Consider the following 21,661-nt stretch of genomic DNA (forward strand, 5'->3'; position numbering starts at 1 on the left):
TCCTAGTTTGTCCCTAGAGCAAATTATATTACAATCACACATTTGGTGATTAATTTAATTTAGTTTAAATTGAATTCAAAGATGTGGAAACAAATCCTGGGTGAAATTAATTGATGAGGGGCACATATGCGTAAAGGGAGATTCAAGGAATTTTACTTCACATTTTCATGCATTTTATTCTCTCCTTGAGTATGGTGTGATGCTGACATGCTGGTCTTTGTGATCAATACTTCCCTATATGACCTCCAACGAATTCCGAGAAGACATTATTCAAGGGGGCATAACCTCAGAGAGTAATTACACAGTCTTTAATACAACATCAACGCATGCATCATCCCTGAAGTGCAAAACGTTACAACTTGGCTTTGTGTATGTTCTAAATTTAAAATGTAATGAACTAGAAATTCTAATTTTTAAAGAAATGTTTAAAACGTTTAACTATTTGCTTTGTCATTGTTGTAGAGCTGCAGAATCATTGGCTATTCGGCTCTAGTGTTGGGGCCGGATGCGAGTACCACTTTAAAAGGACCAGCCTAGACCACGCCCTGGCCTCTGAAACGCTAAAGGGAGCGCAGCATCCTTCGCCCTACAAGAGGCGCGTCACCTTCGCTAAGACCCCACCAAGCATAGCCTACAACACGACAACAAAACCGAAAACAAGTACGGTTTTTTACGGTTTAATACGTAGGACAAACCTTTTACTAAAGGATTGTCCGGGCATATTTATCGACGCCAAGATATTGTACAACGTAAGATTTCTCTTGCAGTTTTATCGGATATTTGTAGGCTTCGTGTATTTCCGATATTTGAGGGCCGGTCGCGTACGAGCATATTTCCTTTTTTGATCGAGTAATCTTTTTAATTCTACGTGCTCAGTTTTCATCATGACCGAACCCGCCGCAGAATGCAACATCAAAGTGCTGTGTCGTTTTCGCCCTTTGAATCAATCTGAGATTCTCCGGGGAGATAAATTTCTCCCTACATTTCAAGGGGACGACACTGTTATCATCGGGGTATGTGTACTTTGTCTTCTTTAATTACGATTATTTTAAAATTGTTTTTTGTTATTCACTAAGACTCCATGCAGTAAGAAGCCACTGGAAATAGATTAGGTTATTGAAATGGCGTAGGCTGATAGTGAGGGTCTGTCATATTGATGATGGGCAATATGACGTAATCACTGTTATTTGATTAATTCTGCAATACAGGGTAGACTACCACACAGCCCTGCGTTTATGTTCGCTACATGCAGTAGATTATTGTATATCTTTCAGCCCACGGCTAGGCTTCATTGTAGGAGTACTGTACGTGTTAGGCCTTGTCCTTGCTTAGACTTGCCTCGGCTACTGCGTTTGTTCATTTCACGTCCGCAAAACCTCGGGACTATGAGCTACACCTGTTTATTTAAATGATATTTCATATTTTCTTTCCATTTCATTTCGGTTAAAGTAGTGTAAAATCAAATTTAAGATACTCAATTAAGCTTGTGGTGTAAATGTAAAGATTTGTCGAAATGTTTGGACTTTAAAAACAAACATTTTCTTTATGATTTATTTCCTCTAAAAAAATAGATATGCCTCGGAATACCTAAGCCAGTGTTCTCATAGAGATGCGGGGATTTGTAAAGAAAATCTTACAGTGGCGTCAATATTGCAAATAATGCTGGGAAAATTAGGAGGATGAAGCAGCAAATGAACAGTAGCCCATCCACAGTTACATGTTATTAATACATTGAGGGTGGGTGTATCGGTTCATAGGGCAAGGTTATAGTGAGACTGATAATCTGCAAAGGTCTGACAGTGCCTGGCAGTACTGCTGCATTAGCAGCAGTGTTTCCTCCAGTAGCCAGGCCTGCAGTCTGCATGGAATGGATTTATGGGATCTTTGGAATTAAAGACAACCAACTCATCCAGTAACTCATCATTGCTCAAGGAAAGTGTATATATGTGTATACAACACACACACACACACATACACAGACCAACAGTATGTTTCGAACAGTGGTCCTTCATCAACTATGCAAGCAACGTGTTCTTGGAGGTGAAATCAGTTTATATTGGAAAGTAATTAATTCCATGTGGTTCTAAAGTCAATAATGTAGATCAGTTCTTATTCCTTCTTATTTCCTGACTTCATTGCTGCCACAGCAACAACTGGAAACGCAAACATATGTCATTAATGTAATGTTCATTATTTTTGAAACATCTTGACACTGGGAACAACAAACTGATTGACTTCTCTTGGTTTCATGAGACAACTCCTGCAATAATGCATGAGGAAAAATAGGTGATACCAATTGATCCTTGCATGCTTGCATTTTAGTGGGTGTGTGTGCACATCTAGAACAGTTGTAGGCTACAGTATCAGAGTTATTATTTGGCTGGTCATTTACCTCACTATTGACAAGCATATCTTTGTTGGTTTTGTGTCACCTAGGGTTAGGGTTAGCAGCAACAGCATTATCTCTCTTTAGGAAACCATAGAAATGAAGTAGAATGAAACAAAATGAAATGGATAGTGTGTAGAACAGTAGGCAGTATTATGTGGTTCTCATGAAATAAAGATGAAGAAGGTTTAACAAAGGAATCAGAGATTATGATCCAATGCAGACTCGACGGTGCAGGTTAAGGTGCAGATTAAGGTTAAGGTGCAGCATCTACAGAGGATTTTAGATCAAAGTAAAGAATATTTATTAGAGATTTAACAGAATATTTGCAATCATATTGCACACAAAAGGTTCATCATTCATTACTTAAATTTTTTATTATTTAAGTTAGACCACATCTAAGTGGGTTTCACAGAAGTAATCATCATCATCATCATCATCATCATCCATGATACTTATAGAGCACTTTTTAATTGTATGCTTTTCAAAGAAGCATACAATTAATAACATAGATCATGAAAATAGTACAATAGTCACAGCATAAACAACACAAATAAGGACAAGCGAGGGCATGATGGAGAAGTCAGAGGTCGATTAGGGTTGAGGAAGGTTGTAGGCTAAAGAATAAAGATAGTTCTAGATTGCTTTGGCTGGTGGGGCAGTAAAGCACAATGCATTTCATTAATAATATTTTAGAAGCCAGAATTATATTCGGAATGTGAAGGTATGCCAATCCCCCAGTTTAAAAAAACAAAACAACTGTCCCCCTTATCGGTAAAATTTATAATTTCCCTTTCCACATCCCTTTGGATTAATGCGATGTTACTTAAGATGTCTGTTAGCAATATTTTCACTCTAAGCATATGTGTGATTTACACACCAAGTTGCCATCATGTCAAACAACTATTGGGGCAGTACAGACGAGGTGGTCCTGTAGAATCATGGGCTTTCTCTTTTCATTTGTAACTTAGTGGAGGGTTTGGTGCAGCATGCATCTGCGGACTTTCTTTACAAAGAAAAATAGTAACCAACATTCACCAGTGAAACCATGTTTGAAAGATGTTAATAAAGCTGAAAATCTGCTCCAAAAAAGTATTTTTGTCCTATTAATTAAATGGCTCAGAGAATGATGGCAGTAGAGCTCAATATACTGGCTTAATTTTAAATATGAGGTAAAGAAATACATATAAAAATGTGCATTTGTCTTCAAATGCACACACTTAAGACTGAAACATGCTGTGTGGCCAAACGTGCTTTGGAAACACTTTCAAAAATGGCTGAGATGGTGAGGAATAAGCTTGCGTGGAGGAAAGAGGACAGTTAACAGAAACTGGTTTCTTATAAGACATGGATGAGTTAGCAGATTTGATGTTGGAAAGTTCAGGGGGTTTGTTTCTCAGAAAACTATGCATTATAAGGTTTATTAAATGCTAAATGCACAAAATACAAAAAATATGCAAAAACATATCTCAGTTATAGCAACAGGCTGAGCTAATGGAGATTAGCTGCCAGTAGCCAATGGCTAACTGCTAATGAAACAAGTTTCTTAAATAATTTCAGTTAGAAATGTGAAAGAAATGTCAAGCAATCAATCACTAAAATTAAGATAATGTTACTGTGTGAATGTGAGTTTAAATCCATAAAGCTGTTTAAATTGCCTTAATATCTGCCTCTCCTGTTTGCAGTGAAAGTATGTTCTACTGAGCTACACGCTGTGAGCTGCCAGTTTGATTTGACTGAAACAAAATAAGCTATGCTTTGAACAGCAAAAACATGGTTTTGTGATTGGATTAGAGAGAATGGCACAAATGAAAGAAAAAAAATAGTCTTTGTTTGCTTTGTGCTTGGGGGAGGGGCGTGGCACAGAGAAAATTTGGATGGGCAATGGATGTTTAATAAGAAAGATTTGGTTCTGGAATAAATCCGAATGTCAACCACATAACAATGAAAAAAAAAAACAGTTTGAAACAGCATAACTCGTAGAGGGAGCATTTACATAATGAACAAAAGGGAGCCAAGAAGTGGGACTTGACTCCTTAAGTGGCAAAAGAGGTAGAAGATATCCAGAGAACGTGATAAACTGCTTTCTATCAGTTAGAGAAGAGGTTAATCAGTCCACAATGTAGCCATCAATGCCTTTTCATGGAGCCTTGAGAGGAAGATAGCGTGACATACCATGTCAAAGGCTGCAGTTAATCTGAGGATGAGGATGCTAAAATGATGATTCTAAAACCACCAGCATCTGCAGATAATAGGAGCTTATTAATGATCTTAATCAGGGCATTTTCAGTGCTGTGGAATGGTTCAAAGAGATTATTGGTTTCTAAGTAAACTTGGAGGTGATTAACAACAATTTGTTCCAAGAACATAGGTATAGATATAGATACAGATATTGATCGCTAGATATAAACTGGATGACAGGTGTTTGTATTAGCACTGAAAATATAACTAGAAAGATAGCTCAATTTAGCAATAGATAAAGCATCTTTAAGGCAGATACATGCTGATTACAAGCAAGAACAGAGAGCTTGGATTTTTTACAATATTTTCTCAGTTGATGACCAACCTCCTTCAGATTGTGTAGCCCAATAGTTTACCAGGGAGAGGAAAGAGTGAACGAACCAAGGTATTGAGAGACTCAGAGAGAGAACAGTGTTGAGTAATGTAGCATGTTCTTGAAGAGAAGATGGTGTAGAGTTAGGTGGAAAGAAATACAGATGGACTGGGAAAGAGAAAGAGGGTCAACAAATTGAATCTCGAGGAACAAAATAAGTCTATTAGTCAAGTGTTAAGGTACAGCCAGAGGAACTTTGAATAAAATTAGCTTGTAATCAGAGACTGGAAACAGTTAATGGGCATCCAGAATTGGTAAGGATGAACAAGTTAAGTGTATGAAATTTGTCTAAATGTGATGGAATAATTAATGAATGAAAAAATCATTTGTGAGCTTACAGTCTAGGATGTTTACATGAAAATTAGACATCAACTAGCAAAAAGCTGGGAGAAATTGAAGCAGCAGATGTCAGCATATAAAATAATTCAGAGAGAAATGATGAGGTTTTGGAGGTTGATTGAGTAACAATGCAATTATAAAACTTGGTAATTTAAGAACAAGAAATTCAAATGATGTCGCTGGTGTAATGCTAAGTTCTGTAAGGTTCATTTGTTATTAAAAACAGCTGCTAGGCTGCCATCTAGTAGATTGAAGTTTGCAAATATAATTGAAATTTAGTGGGGTTACCTCATTTAGGACATAAAAATCACCTGCAAGATGACACTTTTCAGTTAGGAAGAGCAAGCTGACAGAATTGTCTAATAATATTTCTTGCAGTAGGGATGATTTGTTAGAATGAAAATAAGTATTCAGTAGTTGCACAGGAAGGACTAAAAGGAGCAGACTGCTGTAGTCATTGTGATATTTAATCACCAAATCATAATGAATAAACATTGTCATTTGTATCATGATCATAAGCCTATCATTGTGTCTGATGATGTGATTTTATAGGTTATATACTTTCAAGTGGAAGCCCTTCATGTCTGTGTATAATTAATCTGATTGGCTGTTCCATTTTAGGGGAAGTCTTACGCGTTTGATCGAGTGTTTCCCAACAACACCACCCAGGAGCAAGTCTACAACACTTGTGCCAAGCAGATCGTGAAAGGTCAGGACCACAACAAGAATACATTTCATGCATTTGTATAGTCAGAGTGCATTTGATAGTATTGGCCCAGTCAAATCAAATTTGTCATTTCTGTTGAACATTCAAGATGGTGAAATGAAGGATTACAGCTCGAACTATCTAAGAAGAGAGCTATATCAGTGTCATTGTATGCATTAGTGCTATTTTGTTATACTCACTGTCATATTCTTTTTAGCATATATATGATTTGGCAAATACCTTTGGTAAAACTATAGTGTATATAGACATAATTAAAAGTAAATTAATTGACATATTCAGTATGTTTTAAAGTTGACATTTTAATGTGTGGTAGTTCATATAGAGAGTAGTTTTATATCAAAACACACCTATGAGATCTATGACTCATCAGTACCGCATAACTTTACTATAAGGAGAGGTGTGCAGAGAAATTAATGGCCATATTATGTCAGTTTGATTCTGTCAATACATTGAAGATGTCACTGGACTGAAATATTGCTTCTGTACATGTGTGTGGGTCTCTCTCTCTCTCTCTGTGTGTTTGTGTGTGTGTGTGTGTGTGTGTGTGTGTGTGTGTTGCATGTGCACATAAATGTGTAGATGTGTTGGGTGGCTACAATGGCACTATCTTTGCTTACGGACAGACCTCTTCTGGAAAGACCCACACCATGGAGGTAAGAGACCATCTTAGTATAGCTATAAATGTTTGTCTTTGGTTGAATGTCACAGTTTATAATATGCACTTAAGCAAAACAGAAGTGATTATAAGTTTATATTTCATGTGCATTTTGTGACTGCAGATGAGTTAGATTCTGATATGCATTAAGTATATAAATATTCTATGAATAAGGCAGTAGAAAAGTATTTTCCTGGGTGACTGTGGATGACCTACTCTCCTGCTGCTCTCCAGGGCAGCCTACATGACCCTCAGCAAATGGGAATCATACCGCGGATTGCTGAGGACATATTCAACCACATCTTCTCCATGGATGAAAATCTGGAGTTTCACATCAAGGTAAATGCATTTCATACACACTGGGACAACAAATTGCAAATCCTGGCAGGTGAGAACAATTTTTATGATGGTTTATTGAGTATTACCAACCAGTAATATGTCACAAGACCAAATTTAAAAAAATGTATCTTTAAGTGGCCCATATAAAGTGTCCCACTCTTTCATAATGTTATTTTGTCATGAATACTGTTCCCTGCTTTACCACCTCATTAGGCTGATGTTGCACTTCCACACCTCCATGTCTTTATTAGGTGTCCTACTTTGAGATCTACATGGAGAAGATCCGTGATCTTCTGGATGGTTCGTATTTTTATTTTTGGCCTCTGTGAACGGGTTTCACACATGTACTTCACATTCTTCTGAAACCCTACAGTGTTGCTGGAACTTTCTCTATCCCCTTCTCACTTCCTCTCCCGTTCTCTCACTGTGCTCAGTCACCAAGACCAACCTGTCTGTCCACGAGGACAAGAACCGCGTTCCCTTCGTTAAGGTAACGCTCTTATTCTTTCCACCTTCCCACCTCCAAACCTCGGACCTGTGGTGAAGTGTGAGTCTGAGCGTTCTCCATGTCTCTCTTCCAGGGCTGCACTGAGCGTTTCGTCTCCAGCCCAGAGGAGGTTATGGATGTGATTGATGAAGGAAAGTCCAACCGCCATGTTGCCGTCACCAGTGAGTCATTTTCAAATTGCATTGCCTGCTGTAACTTTAAGATTTCATGTTACGTTTGTGCAGCTAAAATAAATCATTCTTGTAAGAGATGATTCCTTGCTCATCCATATATAGCCTGTATTAGAATTCAAGCACAACTTGGAGTTTGTCACAGTCATTTCAAATCTTACCCTGAGATTATTCACAAGAGGTGTAGAAAGGATTGTATGATGATAATAATGATGATCATGATGATCATGATGATGATAATTTAAAAAAATTGTATAAAAACATTTAAAGGCACATCATAGTTCTTTTTAAAGTTGTATAAAAGTTGATATACAACGGTGCTTTACAGTTCCCAAAGCTCCAAATGAAATATCAGAAGTCAATAGACAATTTTTTGTTAGGTTTTTTAGAATTTATGAAATGTGTTACATCATGGAATAATCCCCTACACAAGTATAATACATAGAAACTATGTAATTAATTTTTTGATGGTCTATTTCATGGATGGGGGTAAGGGGGATTCATTGTGTCAGCCTATATAGGCCTTTTCCATGAATGAACTATAGTTTTGTCCAAAGGTCAAGTGATAGCTGGACGCTTTAATATACATATACAATACTGTGCAAATGTCTTAGGCCACCATTAAATGTATTGTTTTAGCAATGACCATATATATTTATTTATCAGTCTCTTCATGAAGATACAAATAGAAAATGTAGGAAATATATACACAATTTTTTTTAAAAAGGTTTCTACAGGCAAAAGTCACTATTTACTGTGACCTCCCTTGGCACTAAGTACACCTTGAACTCTTTTGGGGAGACTGTCCTGAAGTTTTCCAAAGTCATCTTCTGTTACCATTCCATTCAGGCTCCATTCCATTTAGACATTTCATTTCATTTGCAAACATTAAAATAGCCATAAAATGTGTGGCCCCTCCCTTTTTATGAAAAACATCTTACTACGAAAAGCCAAATGATGCTTGATGGGTGGGTAAGTTTGTGTAAGCGCATGTTCCAATGTTGTTTATTGAAAACAATGAGTGTGGTACAGACTTGATATTTCTTTGGGTCTGTCCTATACAGCGCGGTCACTCTCTCACCAGCGTGGTGACTCTCTTTTTCTGTTTGTCCCTGTCCTCTACCCCTTTATTTGTCCCAGACATGAATGAACATAGCTCTCGGAGTCACAGCATTTTCCTGATTAACATCAAGCAGGAGCATGTGGAAACTGAACAGAAGCTCTGTGGGAAGCTCTATCTGGTGGACCTGGCTGGCAGTGAGAAGGTGTTTGTGTGTGTGTGTGTGTGTGTGTGTGTGTGTGTGTGTGTGTGTGTGTGTGTGTGTGTGTGTGTGTGTTTGTGTGTGTGTGTGTGTGTGTGTGTGGTGGGTATATTGCACATAATGTCCTTATAAAGACTTTATGTCCCAAGAGAAATTAAACAAAGCAGTGAAGATGGATTTAGTCACTCATTCATGAAGACCATGAAGATGGTTTTAGTCACTCATTCAAATGCCACAGTCTGCAAATTCTTGACCACTTATGTAGCCTGTTTGCTACCTAGGTATAGGGGGTGTGTGGAGAACTGGCACTTCATTCAGCCATTATGAACCCAGCCACTATAAATTGTGCCATGATGTATGTATAGACTTGTTGTTCATGTGCTTATGGTGGAAATGTATGGTGGAATTGAGCAGAGGAAATGAATCTGTACTTGATTTGATTCACTGCTATGAAACTGGCTGTTTGGTATTTGAACATATTTTTAAGTAGAAAAGGTTCCATGGGACAGAGAAGCCTTAGGGTCTGTAGGCACTTTGTAACATTCCACAGAAAATGGCCCCTTGCCTGATTTAATGGGAGATTTTGGAAAGAATTCAAGGCTCATTGACTCTGAAACACAGTGCCATCTGCTGGACCATTCCTGTTTTATGATGGTCCCATGGCCAATTAGAATGATTGTCTCTTATTTATCATCCACCAAATATTTTTTGTTATCAGTTAGTCTTAGTAAAGAATACAAAAGCTACTTATTCATTAAGCATAAACAGTCTTTGATTCAGAGTTGTGGAATTTTGTGTTAAGGTTTAACAATCGTCAACTCTGTGGGAATGAATCTATGTAATAAAAAGGAGTTTAGGCTGTGTGCTTGCCAGTTCTACCCATTAAAAGAATTCTTCTCACCTTGGCCTTACTGCACGCAGCACACACTTTCTTACGCTTGTTCTGTTGGTTTTATTTATTATTTATTTATAAAATGTGCCAAGGATGTGTTTAATGTGGGAAAAGTATAAATAGATATAAATAGAAAAGTATAAATTTATTTGAGCTGGGTTTCTCTGGGTCAGGTATGATGCTTCTTTAGAGCTGCTGAGCTATTAGAGTGGGTTTATTGGTGACTGATGGGTTTTGCAGTTTACACAGCCTCCCCGTGTGTCATTCGTGCGTGTAGAATAGGTATGGTGTGAAGGACAGAGATTCAATTTTGTGGAGAGTCAACAGATATTACCTCTCAAAACACAATGTAAAAGGTTAACTTTGCAAAAATCTTTTTGACAGACAGCATATTGATGTATTTCTCAAGTGCTAACACAATTAGCATGTTTCAGATGAAATAAAGGTGGAGTGTATTTCACAACCCCTTCCTCAATTTCCATGATAGGTGAGTAAGACTGGTGCAGCTGGGGCTGTCCTAGATGAAGCTAAAAACATCAACAAATCCCTTTCTGCTCTGGGCAACGTCATCTCCGCTCTCGCTGAGGGAACGGTGAGCATACGCACACACACTTACACAAAGTGATCCATGCTAATGGAGTCAGCTTCTAAAACCAATCTGTATGTCTTTGTTTGTGTGTGTATGTATGTCTGTGAGAACAGAAGACCCATGTGCCGTACCGTGACAGCAAGATGACTCGGATCCTGCAGGATTCTCTTGGGGGAAACTGCAGGACAACCATGTTCATCTGCTGTTCTCCCTCAAGCTTTAATGAAGCTGAGACTAAATCTACTCTTATGTTTGGACAACGGTAATCTTTGAATTTTAAAGATGAAAAGTCCATAACTTAATAGTAAAATACTGAAAATTAGTGTTGTGTTAGCTGAGTTAAATGAGCTGATGTATTAGTATTTTATTAAAAGTGGAATGTAGTTTTAAACTGAACAAAATTAGACAAAGAGCCTTCACAAAGTTCTCCACTGCTGTCTCTTATCCTTTCTTTATGTGTCTGTGAAGCAGTAATTAATAACATTTCCCATGTGTAATTAGCAAAGAGGCTTTATCTCTCTCACTTATTCTCCCTTTCTCGCTGCCTTTGACTCACTCTCCTTCTGTCTGTCTCTTTCCCTTGTTCTTCCTCTCTCTCGGCCTTTGATTCTGTCTCCCCTTCTTTCTGTCTCTCTCACTCTCAGAGCTAAGACTATCAAGAACTCAGCTTCTATAAATCTGGAGCTGACAGCAGAGCAGTGGAAGAGGAAGTATGAGAAGGAGAAGGAGAAGAACAAGGTGTTACGAGAAACTATACAAAGGCTGGAAGCTGAGCTGAAACGTTGGCGTAATGGTGAGTCTCTCATACACAACACAGACAGCACGCACATACACAGAACTTCCATCCAAACCCCTAATCATTCATACAAATGATGATTATATCTACATACAGTTGTAGGCCTGCCAGTTTAAAGGTGGCTAATTAGTATAATTAATTGGTTAATTAAATTGATAATGAGTTCATCTCCTGACCACTCTCCTACCATTTTCTGTTAGGCGAGGATGTGCCAGAGATGGAGCAGACTTCTGCTGACATGGTGAAGGTGGAGACCAATGAGGAGCCGACCCTGGATAATGAGAGAGAGATGGAGCGGCAGCGGGAGGTGGAGAGACTGCGAGAGCGGGAGTCAGACACCTCCTCTATTGTGGTGCGCATCTCCGAGGAGGAGCGGCAGAAGTATGAGGAGGAAATCCGCAAGCTTTACCGGCAGCTGGATGACAAGGTGATCTCACATAAACAGACATGCTACTTGTTTCTCTGGAAGAGAAAGTCTTTTTTTATTCAATGATTGCTGCTATTGTCATATTTAATATCCCTTCTTTTGTATGTGCATGTGTGTAGGATGATGAGATCAATCTGCAGTGCCAATTGGTTGAGAAGCTCAAGCAGCAAATGTTGGATCAAGATGAGGTAATGCTATACAGTAGTCAGTAATTTTACCAGTACATTAGTTCCCAGTTCATTTTAAGATGACATTTCTTTGGTTGAGATCAAAAACTCGCTGTGTGTATTATAGCTTCTGGCCTCCACACGTGGGGACAGTGATAAGGTGCAGGTTGAGCTGGGTCGTCTACAGTCAGAGAGCGAGAGTGCCAAGGCAGAGGTGCGGGAGGTGCTGCAGGCCCTTGAGGAGCTTGCCGTCAACTATGACCAGAAGAGCCAGGAGGTGGAGGAGAAGAGCCTGCACAACAAGCAGCTTGCAGAGCAGCTCAGCCACAAAATGGTGCAGACTCTCACTCTCTTTCTCTCTCTCTCTCTCTCACACACACACACACACATATCAGAATGTTCGCTACAATCATACACATATCTGTAACGAATACAGTCTACTGCAGTATGTCCCACTGAAGAAACCTGTTCAGTAAAATTGTTCTAGAAACCAAATTTAATTTGCTGAAAAAGTCAGGTCTTATTCTCAGATGTAAACCCACCTGTTTCATTCCCTGATAACAAATCTAAATTACACAAAATCTGAAAAAAAAAAATCCTGAAGTTTTCTTTTTCCATCCTTGCTCAGCTCGGCTCTTTATCTCACTCTCTGTCCCCTTCTCAGGCCAGTCTCATGGAGCTGGAGGCTGAGCTAGCTCAGATGCAAGAAGTGAGCTCGCAGCAAAGGAAGCGCATTGCTGATGTGCTGAACGGTTTGATGCGAGACCTAAGTGAGTTCAGCACCATTGTGGGCAATGGAGAAATCAAACTGGTGAGGAGCGATAGAAGAGATAGACAGAGAGATTTTTACTGTTTAATATTTGTAATGTTTTAATTTATGTGCATTTGACCAGCCAGTGAAAATACTACTCACGAAAGCTGTATGTAGGACATGTTAAGGGTCTGTGTGTGCAGCCAGTGGAGATCAGCGGTGCCATAGAGGAAGAGTTCACCGTAGCCAGGCTCTATATTAGCAAGATCAAGTCAGAGGTGAAGTCAATGGTAAAGCGATGCAGGCAGCTGGAGAGCATGCAACTAGAGTGCCACCGCAAGATGGAGGAGACTGGCCGAGAGCTCTCCTCCTGCCATCTGCTCATCTCCCAGGTGGGTGTGGGTGGAAGGGCAGGGGTGTGTAAGTGGATGTGATGATTTAGCTTTTTTATACCTTTTTAAGGTCATTTATTATAACTGTAATAGTTTGGTCTTGTTAATAACCTTCATGTATGCATGTGTGTGTGTGTGTGTGTGTGTGTGTGCAGCATGAGGCAAAGATCCGCTCTCTTACTGAGTACATGCAGAATGTGGAGCAGAAGAAGAGACAGCTGGAGGACAGCTATGATGCACTGAGTGAAGAGCTCTCCCTGTTACAGAACCCAGGTCAAACACACACTTTGCCTGTTACAGAACCCAGGTCCAACACGCACTCTCCCTGTTAGAGAACCCAGGTCCAACACGCATTCTCCCTGTTACAGAACCCAGGTCAAACACGCACATACCAGAACGCTCACACCACACACGTTCATGGTGCATGTGAAGCTTTCAGGAACAGTATGCATGCTGAGAAAGAATTTCTGAAAGAGTAAGCGGAAGGTGATACAGTCCCTTGTGAAGTCATAGCTAAACACCGTCATCTTGATCAAGTTATCGCAAGAGATCGTTATGTGAACAATAAATGTCACTAATGACTCCCGAAAAATATATCTTCGAAAATTTTATATTTTAGAGAATTTTATAAGTTGAGCATGTATGCATACAGACTCACACATACACGTGCAGTGTTTAACTTGCGCTAAATGCCTCACGAACAGACAGCATCACAGAGCAGCAGGAAGGAGGAGAAAAATCAGAGGCTGAGGAGCTGGATGGAAAGGTAGGGTTGAACTGTGCTCCTGTAGCTCACCAGATAGGTTCTTGCGACTTCCATATCAGGGGTTTGATTCCCAGTTGGAACATGTAATGTCATTCTGATAAATATGTAAGATGCTTTGGTTAAGAGTGTCTACAGGTTGCTGTAAATCTATTGTGTTTTTTCTTTGTATTGAGCTTGTTATCACAAAAGCCCACTGACACACTGACAAAAGAAACTAAAAAATGTAGCATATTTATCATAATCATATGCAAATCTAAGCATTATGTGTGATAACAGATATTCATTGATAGAGATTTTTTAAAAGTTCATCTGACTGATATCAGAATGCATTATGAACAAGTACATAAAGTTTTTATCACTGAATTTTGGTTACTCTGTAGTAATGATGATCACTGTAATACCCTGCTTTTGCAAAGAGTTTCTCTTTCGAACCCAACACATTTCTGCCATATTAACACCTGTAATGAAAGGGGTGCTCTCCTTTAACAGGTCACATTTAATGGTGCGATTGGCTTTATTTCACCTTGTTTGTCCCCGTTTTCATTTTCCCAGAAGGCTATACGTCATCCTGCAGCTTACTGCGAGCCTCGCCAGACTCAGCTCAGCCGCTTGAGGGATGAGATCAATGAGAAACAACGCCTTATCGATGAGCTCACTGAGTCAGTGACCAATCACCTTTGTCTCAAACATATGAACCCCTCTCTTCCTGAATAGCATATTGAGCATTAGCTCAAAAAAACATGGTAACATGTAGGGTGAAAAGATTATTTTTGTTTGTGTTTGTTAAACCCAGCTATTGTAACTTAAATATCCTTTCTGTAACCCCTCCCTGCAGTAAGAACCAGGCTCTGGAGTTAGAGCTGGCCCACGTGAGATCTGATTTCAGCAACCTGAAGATGCAGGAGGACACCAAGAGTGCTCGCTTGGAGCAACTATCGTACGTTTCACAACTGAAGCAGGAAACAATGGTTTCACTGCTGAATCTTTCTTCACTCTTTCAGACTTAGTATATAATATATAGACATAATACTTTTAGATTAGTCCAGTGATAATCACTGGAGATTAATTCTGCGCATCTTAAATTTTGATGCTTTACTGTGAGACATTTTAAGTTGATGCTCCTTCAAGTGTTAGTGTTTAGCCTTATTCTTAACTGTAGAGCCAGCGTTAAAACACCGTAAAGACCACAAAGGATTTCACTGGTGAATCTATGCTAACAGCATGGGTCTCACCGATGTAGCTCCTTCTTTATTTGTTTGGAAAGCTGTCCCTCCAAAACCAAGCATGTGTATTTGTATGTATTCGGTATTGCAGATTCCAGCAAGAGAAGCATGAGCAGTCCAAGCAGGACCTCAAGGGCCTGGAAGAGACTGTCGTGCGTGCCTCTGTTCTTCTTCATTCACACATCCCTGTCCTCTTTATCTCTTATTGCTTTTGAGTTCTTAATGGTAGTTTTGTTGATGCAGATTTTCATGTAGCCTAGCAAATTATGTCATATAACTATGATCTGACATATCGCTAAAACATATCCCTGGAATCTGTAACTTAATCAGGAGTATTGATTCAAACAGTGTGATTTTGCTATTTTGCTTGTGCAAGTGTGACAAGGATTTTATAGTTTCGGACAGAGTAGTAAAGTCATTCAAAGTATCTTGCTGTCTCTGTCTCTGTCCCTCTCTTTTTATCACTGTCTGGTTTATCCCTTATAGGCCCGTGAACTCCAGACCCTCCACAACTTGCGCAAACTGTTCGTTCAAGACCTCACGACTCGAGTTAAAAAAGCAAGTATTGAATCAGACCCCATCAGTATAGCTCTTGATGTCAGCTGCATTATACTATATTTGTATGACTAAGTAACTTTTCATTTTCCAGAGTTCAGAAAATGGACCTGATGATAGCGGGGGGTCTAACACCCAGAAGCAGAAGATTTCCTTTCTTGAAAACAACCTGGACCAACTTACAAAGGTTCACAAACAGGTTAGTGAAAAAACAATGAATTCATGCTTTGGTTTTGCAACATAAATTACCTAAAAGGTAAATGAATTCTAAGCTTTTGGGAGTTACTTAAAAGATTGCATATATGTATATGTGTATATGTAAGGGTATATATGTCATTACCATAACAATTAATGATAATTTCTATTTTTCTGTGACTTACTCTAATATAGGTAAATAAAGGTCCTAAATCTGAACTTAACGTACACCTCTTCTCTTCTCTTCTCTAATTTCCTCTTCTCAAATATCTCTTCCTCATCCTGTCCTTCCTCTCCCCAATTCTGTTCTGTCCAGCTGGTACGTGATAATGCAGATTTGCGCTGTGAGCTTCCGAAGCTGGAGAAACGTCTTCGCTCTACGGCTGAGCGGGTTCGGGCACTGGAGGCGGCACTGAAGGACGCCAAACAGGGTGCCATGAATGACCGGCGCCGCTACCAGCAGGAGGTGGAGCGCATTCGAGATGCAATGCGCCTGCGCAACCCACTCCGGCGCCCCCATGCAGCTCAGATTGGTACTGCAGCCTCAGCACCTTGCTGTGTCGCAGATAGAAGTGAGAGGAAATGTTTAGGAAAGGGCTGTTTCAGAAATCAGAGACAAACAGGCAAAGGCCATACGGAGAGAAATAGGGTATTATAGAACCAGCTTTAGAGGAGACCGGGCAAATAGCAAATAACAAGCAAATGGGATTAACAGAAATAGAATCAATAGAATCTCAGTTTAGCGCCTGAGAGACTTCACAAAGACAGACTGGAACACATAATGTAAAAATGCATAGGCTAATGAGGGTTAAACAAAATACAGGTGAGAACAATAAAGAACAATACCCGAGAGGGGTCAGAGACAGAAACAGGATTAAAACAAAACCACATGGCGTGATATGATGGTAAAACAATGGCATGCTTTTATCCCAAGATCCCTAGATCATAAAACATCGAGCTATTACTTTACACATAACATTTTTATATAGACATAAATGTTGAAAATAATTAGATAAGGCAAGCAGGTGCCCATCCAAAATTGCCCTAAAAGTTTTAAAATATGTTCCTACCCTGTGTGTTTTTTGGATCTTTTCCTTAATTCCCTTGTAAAGTATGGTAATTGTGCAATCTTAATTCCTATTAATTAATTCATATCTTTGCTTTTATTAATGCACAAAATGCAATTTGAGTGCTAATAGCTTTATTGATCATCACTGTGAGATTTGTTTATTTTGAGCACAAGATCCTTTCACAAAATTAGCTTTTTGAGGATGCAATACTTGTACCATATAAATTTCTACATGCTAAGCAAATGTTAAGTGCAAATAATCTTATTTCATCCTTATTTAAAGAATAAGTGTGTGTTTATTTAACAATAAATTTCAGATTGTTGGATCCAGTCATTAATACCAAAGTTTTCTCATGTTCTGTCTGTCATTATTAGATGAAATTATTTACATTATTACATTATTTACACTCTAGTTATAATGCAGTGGGAGTGAAGAACCCAGAATACAATCTACTTTTCAAGATACAGAAAAGTCCACAATCTCCTATTGTGGAAGTATATTTTTAACCAGTGTATTCCAACAAAATGCCACAGTCAAAAGGACTTGCTATATACCTAAGAGGGATGTTTCCACTGGTGCCCGTGTGTTCACAGCTGCCAGTTAGTCAGGAGTGTAGGGATGGGACATTCAGCAGCAAAGGCTCTTCTCAACAAGGCTGGACAGCTGGAGAAGGGACAGGTTGTTAATATGGACAACTTTTACATGTCTGTTGAGTTGTTCATGAGTCTGTACTGGAGCTTGCCAGAAGTTGTTGGGGGCCATACTAGCTGGCACTGTAGGGGATCACTTTGCCAAAAATCTTTGGCAGGTAATGGGCTAAAAAGTAAAACAAAAGTAATGTCAAGCAATGATATTACATTACTTTAATATAGAAATCCCTGGTATTAGTTTCCAGATACATTTTAATAAGTAATCAGTAATCTGTAGTGGATTAAAATTTTAAAGTAACCTTTACAACCCTGTTAACCATTATTCTTGACATGAGCTCCATCACCACATTTTCCTTGACAAGAGACAATGAGGTATCACAAGAGAAAGACAGTATCACCAACTAGCCTAGCTTCTCAGTCTACCTAATATAATGTATGTTAAAAAAGCCACAAGAACAAATCTCTGAGGACTGTATAAATAATAAAGACATCATTAGTCATTACAAACTGCATTCATTAGCTATACCACATTGTTATTTAAAGCCTGGGACTAAACTGTAAAAGAAACCCATGCATAAAAATATCCAAGTGGCTTAAAAGAATTTGTATAGCAGACAGTGACTGAATGAAGCGAGAAGGGTTTGGGTACGTGTGCTAAAGTGGATTTGTTCCTGAATAGCCAGAATTTTTGTAAAACCCAGGCTATTGTGTAATGTTTGGTGTTTTTTTGTTTTAGCTAAGCCTGTGAGACCTGGCCACTACACGGCAGTTACGTCTCCCACCACCTCTCTCTCCATGCGGCCCAGTGAGTCTGCGACATCCTACAGTAATATTCTCTTCCAGCGAGAGGATAAGCCTATTCCCCAGAAAACCAGCACGTGAGTCCAGTCTCTTCTCTTCTCTTCTCTTCTCTTCTCTTCTCTTCTCTTCTCTTCTCTTCTCTTCTCTTCTCTTCTCTTCTCATGTATGATGTGGTCTTTTGCAGAGTTGGCTACAGCACTGTGAGATCCATAGACATACTGAGCTCCTACCCACTTGATGTGGAAAACGGTTAGTGCGTGAGTGTATAAAGGGTGTACATTTGTAATACGTTGTAATGTTTGTGTACACATCCACAACTGCTAACTGCTATATGCTTTCATTATGGAAATAGGAAACAGCACAGACATCAATGACAACAGGTATTAGTTCATATATATCCTACTACATATTTTATTCATTTAAGGTTGGTTAGAGAGGATCAGTGTGTCCAATTTCACCATACTGGCTATGTGACTTATACTTAGTAAAGGAATGTGTTTTAGAATAGCTTCAGTTTGATGTTGTGTTGTAGGAGCGATGTACACTGTGGCAGTATGGTGGAGGATCCGACCAGACACTACATCATGCAGCCAGAGACTGCAGCCAGCTAATCACCTTATACAGGTAAACACACACACACACACACACACACACACACAGGCGCATACACACATAACTGATCTTTCTTTAGTGTGTTCTGGCTCACCTCTCAGTATGTCTGAAGAAACTACATTCCAAAAAAAATTATATGCATGAACACCATCTGTTTTTTCCACTTTACCTGTATGTGATTTGTAGTACAGAATACTTGCAGGGATCCTAAGTTAATTCAACAGAATGTATTTTAAGTATCTACATATCAGAAAGTATCAAAATGCCAAAATACATGCAGTCTGAAAAGATTGTTTTCATTCCTATAATTACTGAAGTCACTCAAAAGTTATCTGGCAGGAGAGTCCAGAGCAACTGGTTGTACTGTCATGTGGCACAAGCATCCAGAACTCCAATTAGGGAAGATACTTAGAAATGATAATGCCGGCTACATTAGGGCCATACTCACACAGCAACTCCACAGCAAATAAACTGGACTAAAGATTAGGTCAAGTTAAGTATACTCCAATATTGCTTAAACATTACTCATAGGAGTCTGTGCATACACAAAATACACACTGTCTGCATGGAAATTTCACATTTTTTTTCCTGACTTTATTGGTGTGTTTATTTACCTTTGTTTTCTAATTAATTATTGCTTGTCTTTCTGTACATGTTTTCTTTCACTCCAGATACTGATTTTCTGCATGTCGTCAGCTTCCTTCGCCTACTCAAAACTCGCTGAACTCCAGTTCCCAGACTTCCTTGCTCCATCCTGTCTTACACTATATTACTCAGTGGTTTCTCATCTGTCACAACCTACTGTTTCCAGAGTTCTCTCTTGTAGTCCTGTCATGTATATTTCACAGCACTGCTGCATGTTTGTCCTGTATAGTTTAAAAACATAATTTATATATTTAGACAACACTTATACATGCAAACTACTTGTGGCCTGATTTGCTGAAGCATTGGTACATGCAAAAGAGAAAATATAATTGTTGTAAATTTTCATGTGCAAAAACTTTTACGTGTACTAAAGCCTTGGATAAATCTGGACCATAAACACAAACATGCACTGTGGCTGCTGGAGAATCTTCTAGAATCTTTCTCTGTAAGTCTTTTGCTGAGCCTTAAGAAAACAGCTGCCCACACCTACTACTATCATGCAAGCCCGTATGTGTGCTCAACTGCACACCTCTATATTATCCATATAAAGCTGCAGGTGTGAATGTGTCGGTGTGTACATTTTGATACACATGTTGTATCCATGTACTGACTACCTCCAGATATTCTAACATCATTGTAAATGCTATGTAAAAACACCATCTAGTTAAATCACATCAGGATCAAGAGGGTTACAGAAAAATCTTTACATGGTTATATCCAAAATGGCATCAGCAGCAAGATTTTTCAGCTTATGTAAATGGACTGAAGTTAGGCTTCAACATAGAACATAGATAATGTTGTGGGATGTTACTCGTTTTAGTTGTGCCAGTCATTCTATGGCCAGTCACTAGTGAGGTGTTCACTTTCTCTGCCAACATCCTGATCAGCCAGTCAGGATAGGAGAAAGATACAATGTGTGTCTAGGTAGTTTTAGGCCACCACATATAATGTAAGTCTGGCACGGGGTCTGCTAACCCCATGTATGTAAGTATGTGCAGGTATGTGGCATGGGGGTGAGATGTATGCTAGCTACAAACTCCATTGATGGTTGATTTTGCCTCAAGGATTCTTGGAGATTCTCAAGATTCTTGTCATGTGTCTGTTATGCCTGTTGTCTTCCAGCCCATGACTTCTCCTTGCCTCTCCCTCTTTTCTGTCTCCTGTACACCCGCCCTCCCTTTTCTTGAATATCAGTTTGTTCTTTGTCTAAAACAGAACTGGCCCCCTTGTATCCACATTTTAGCAGAAAAATCTGCTAAAGAAAGTTGTTTGAATGCGAGGTGTTCATCTTCCTGGTCTTAAAAGATAATATATAAGTAATGCCATGTTTCAGTATGAGTATGTTATGATTAGCAACTAGTAATCTGAGTAGAAGCTCCTACCAAGTGGTGATCGAGGAACACTTCTTCATACTTCAACTCCTACTATAACCATCCACTTTTATGGCACTGCTCTTTAAGACTTATTGAGTGACACGGGGTTTTGAGAGTGTCTACACAACTGTTACAATACATTACCCAGATTTAATTTTCTGCTCCAAGTGTGTACATTGATGTAGTTTATGTAGTTTGTCAGTTACCAGCTGCAAGAGATAAATGTTCATTAAAGGATATTACCAGTATTTTTGTATGTGTTGTCTTGGGCATGGGTGTAATGTTATATTGCATGCAGTTTTATGTACTAACTGATAATTATTATATCACGATTACACATTTTTTCATACACAGATACCCAAACAGCCCAAACACTTTATTAGAAACATGTACATTTACTGGCTACTTTATTATTTACAGAAACATCAGCCACATAAAACCATAAAGGTCTGCAAAGTCGATAGTTATCTTCACATATGCAAAGATGCAGACAAATGTGTGGACATATGGTGTATACTTCCATACATGCAGTAAAGATAAGATGGTGTCTCAGCCAGTGGTCATGGTTGACCACACACACACACACACACACAAATATATATATACACTGCCTGGCCAAAAAAAAAGGTCACATACACTAATATTTCATTGGACCTCCTTTAGCTTTGATTACGGCACACATTTGCTGTGGCATCATTTCCATAAGCAATATCTGCAATGTCACAACATTTATTTCTCTCCAGAGTTGCATTAAGTT

At 39.0% G+C, this 21,661-nt stretch overlaps 1 protein-coding gene across 1 annotated transcript; it reads left to right on the forward strand.

Moving 5' to 3' along the window:
• Positions 1–569: 569 nt before the first annotated feature.
• On the forward strand, positions 570–21,152 carry kif5aa (kinesin family member 5A, a). Its single transcript, XM_027009831.2, has 29 exons — positions 570–1,013; positions 5,961–6,048; positions 6,646–6,719; positions 6,956–7,060; positions 7,312–7,360; positions 7,495–7,550; positions 7,642–7,729; positions 8,879–9,003; positions 10,380–10,484; positions 10,595–10,743; positions 11,126–11,274; positions 11,478–11,704; positions 11,824–11,892; positions 11,999–12,205; positions 12,536–12,682; positions 12,826–13,014; positions 13,170–13,287; positions 13,719–13,780; positions 14,333–14,439; positions 14,616–14,717; positions 15,095–15,155; positions 15,490–15,561; positions 15,653–15,757; positions 16,070–16,286; positions 18,210–18,351; positions 18,459–18,523; positions 18,627–18,654; positions 18,807–18,898; positions 19,558–21,152. Exons 1-28 carry the CDS (start codon positions 885–887, stop codon positions 18,883–18,885), a joined length of 3,114 nt encoding a protein of 1,037 aa, XP_026865632.2. The 5' UTR covers positions 570–884; the 3' UTR covers positions 18,886–18,898; positions 19,558–21,152.
• The last annotated feature ends 509 nt before the right edge of the window (positions 21,153–21,661 follow it).

This window comes from Electrophorus electricus, chromosome 18 (assembly GCF_013358815.1).
Source record: "Electrophorus electricus isolate fEleEle1 chromosome 18, fEleEle1.pri, whole genome shotgun sequence".
Taxonomy (NCBI): domain Eukaryota; kingdom Metazoa; phylum Chordata; class Actinopteri; order Gymnotiformes; family Gymnotidae; genus Electrophorus; species Electrophorus electricus.

Bases quoted from the DNA above. Each gene is read 5' to 3' on its own strand.
- kif5aa (XM_027009831.2), top strand. From the start codon at position 885: ATGACCGAACCCGCCGCAGAATGCAACATCAAAGTGCTGTGTCGTTTT. The intron at 6,720-6,955 runs GTAAGAGACCAT...GCTGCTCTCCAG, and splicing joins GAAAGACCCACACCATGGAG to GGCAGCCTACATGACCCTCA. The intron at 9,004-10,379 runs GTGTTTGTGTGT...TTTCCATGATAG, and splicing joins ACCTGGCTGGCAGTGAGAAG to GTGAGTAAGACTGGTGCAGC.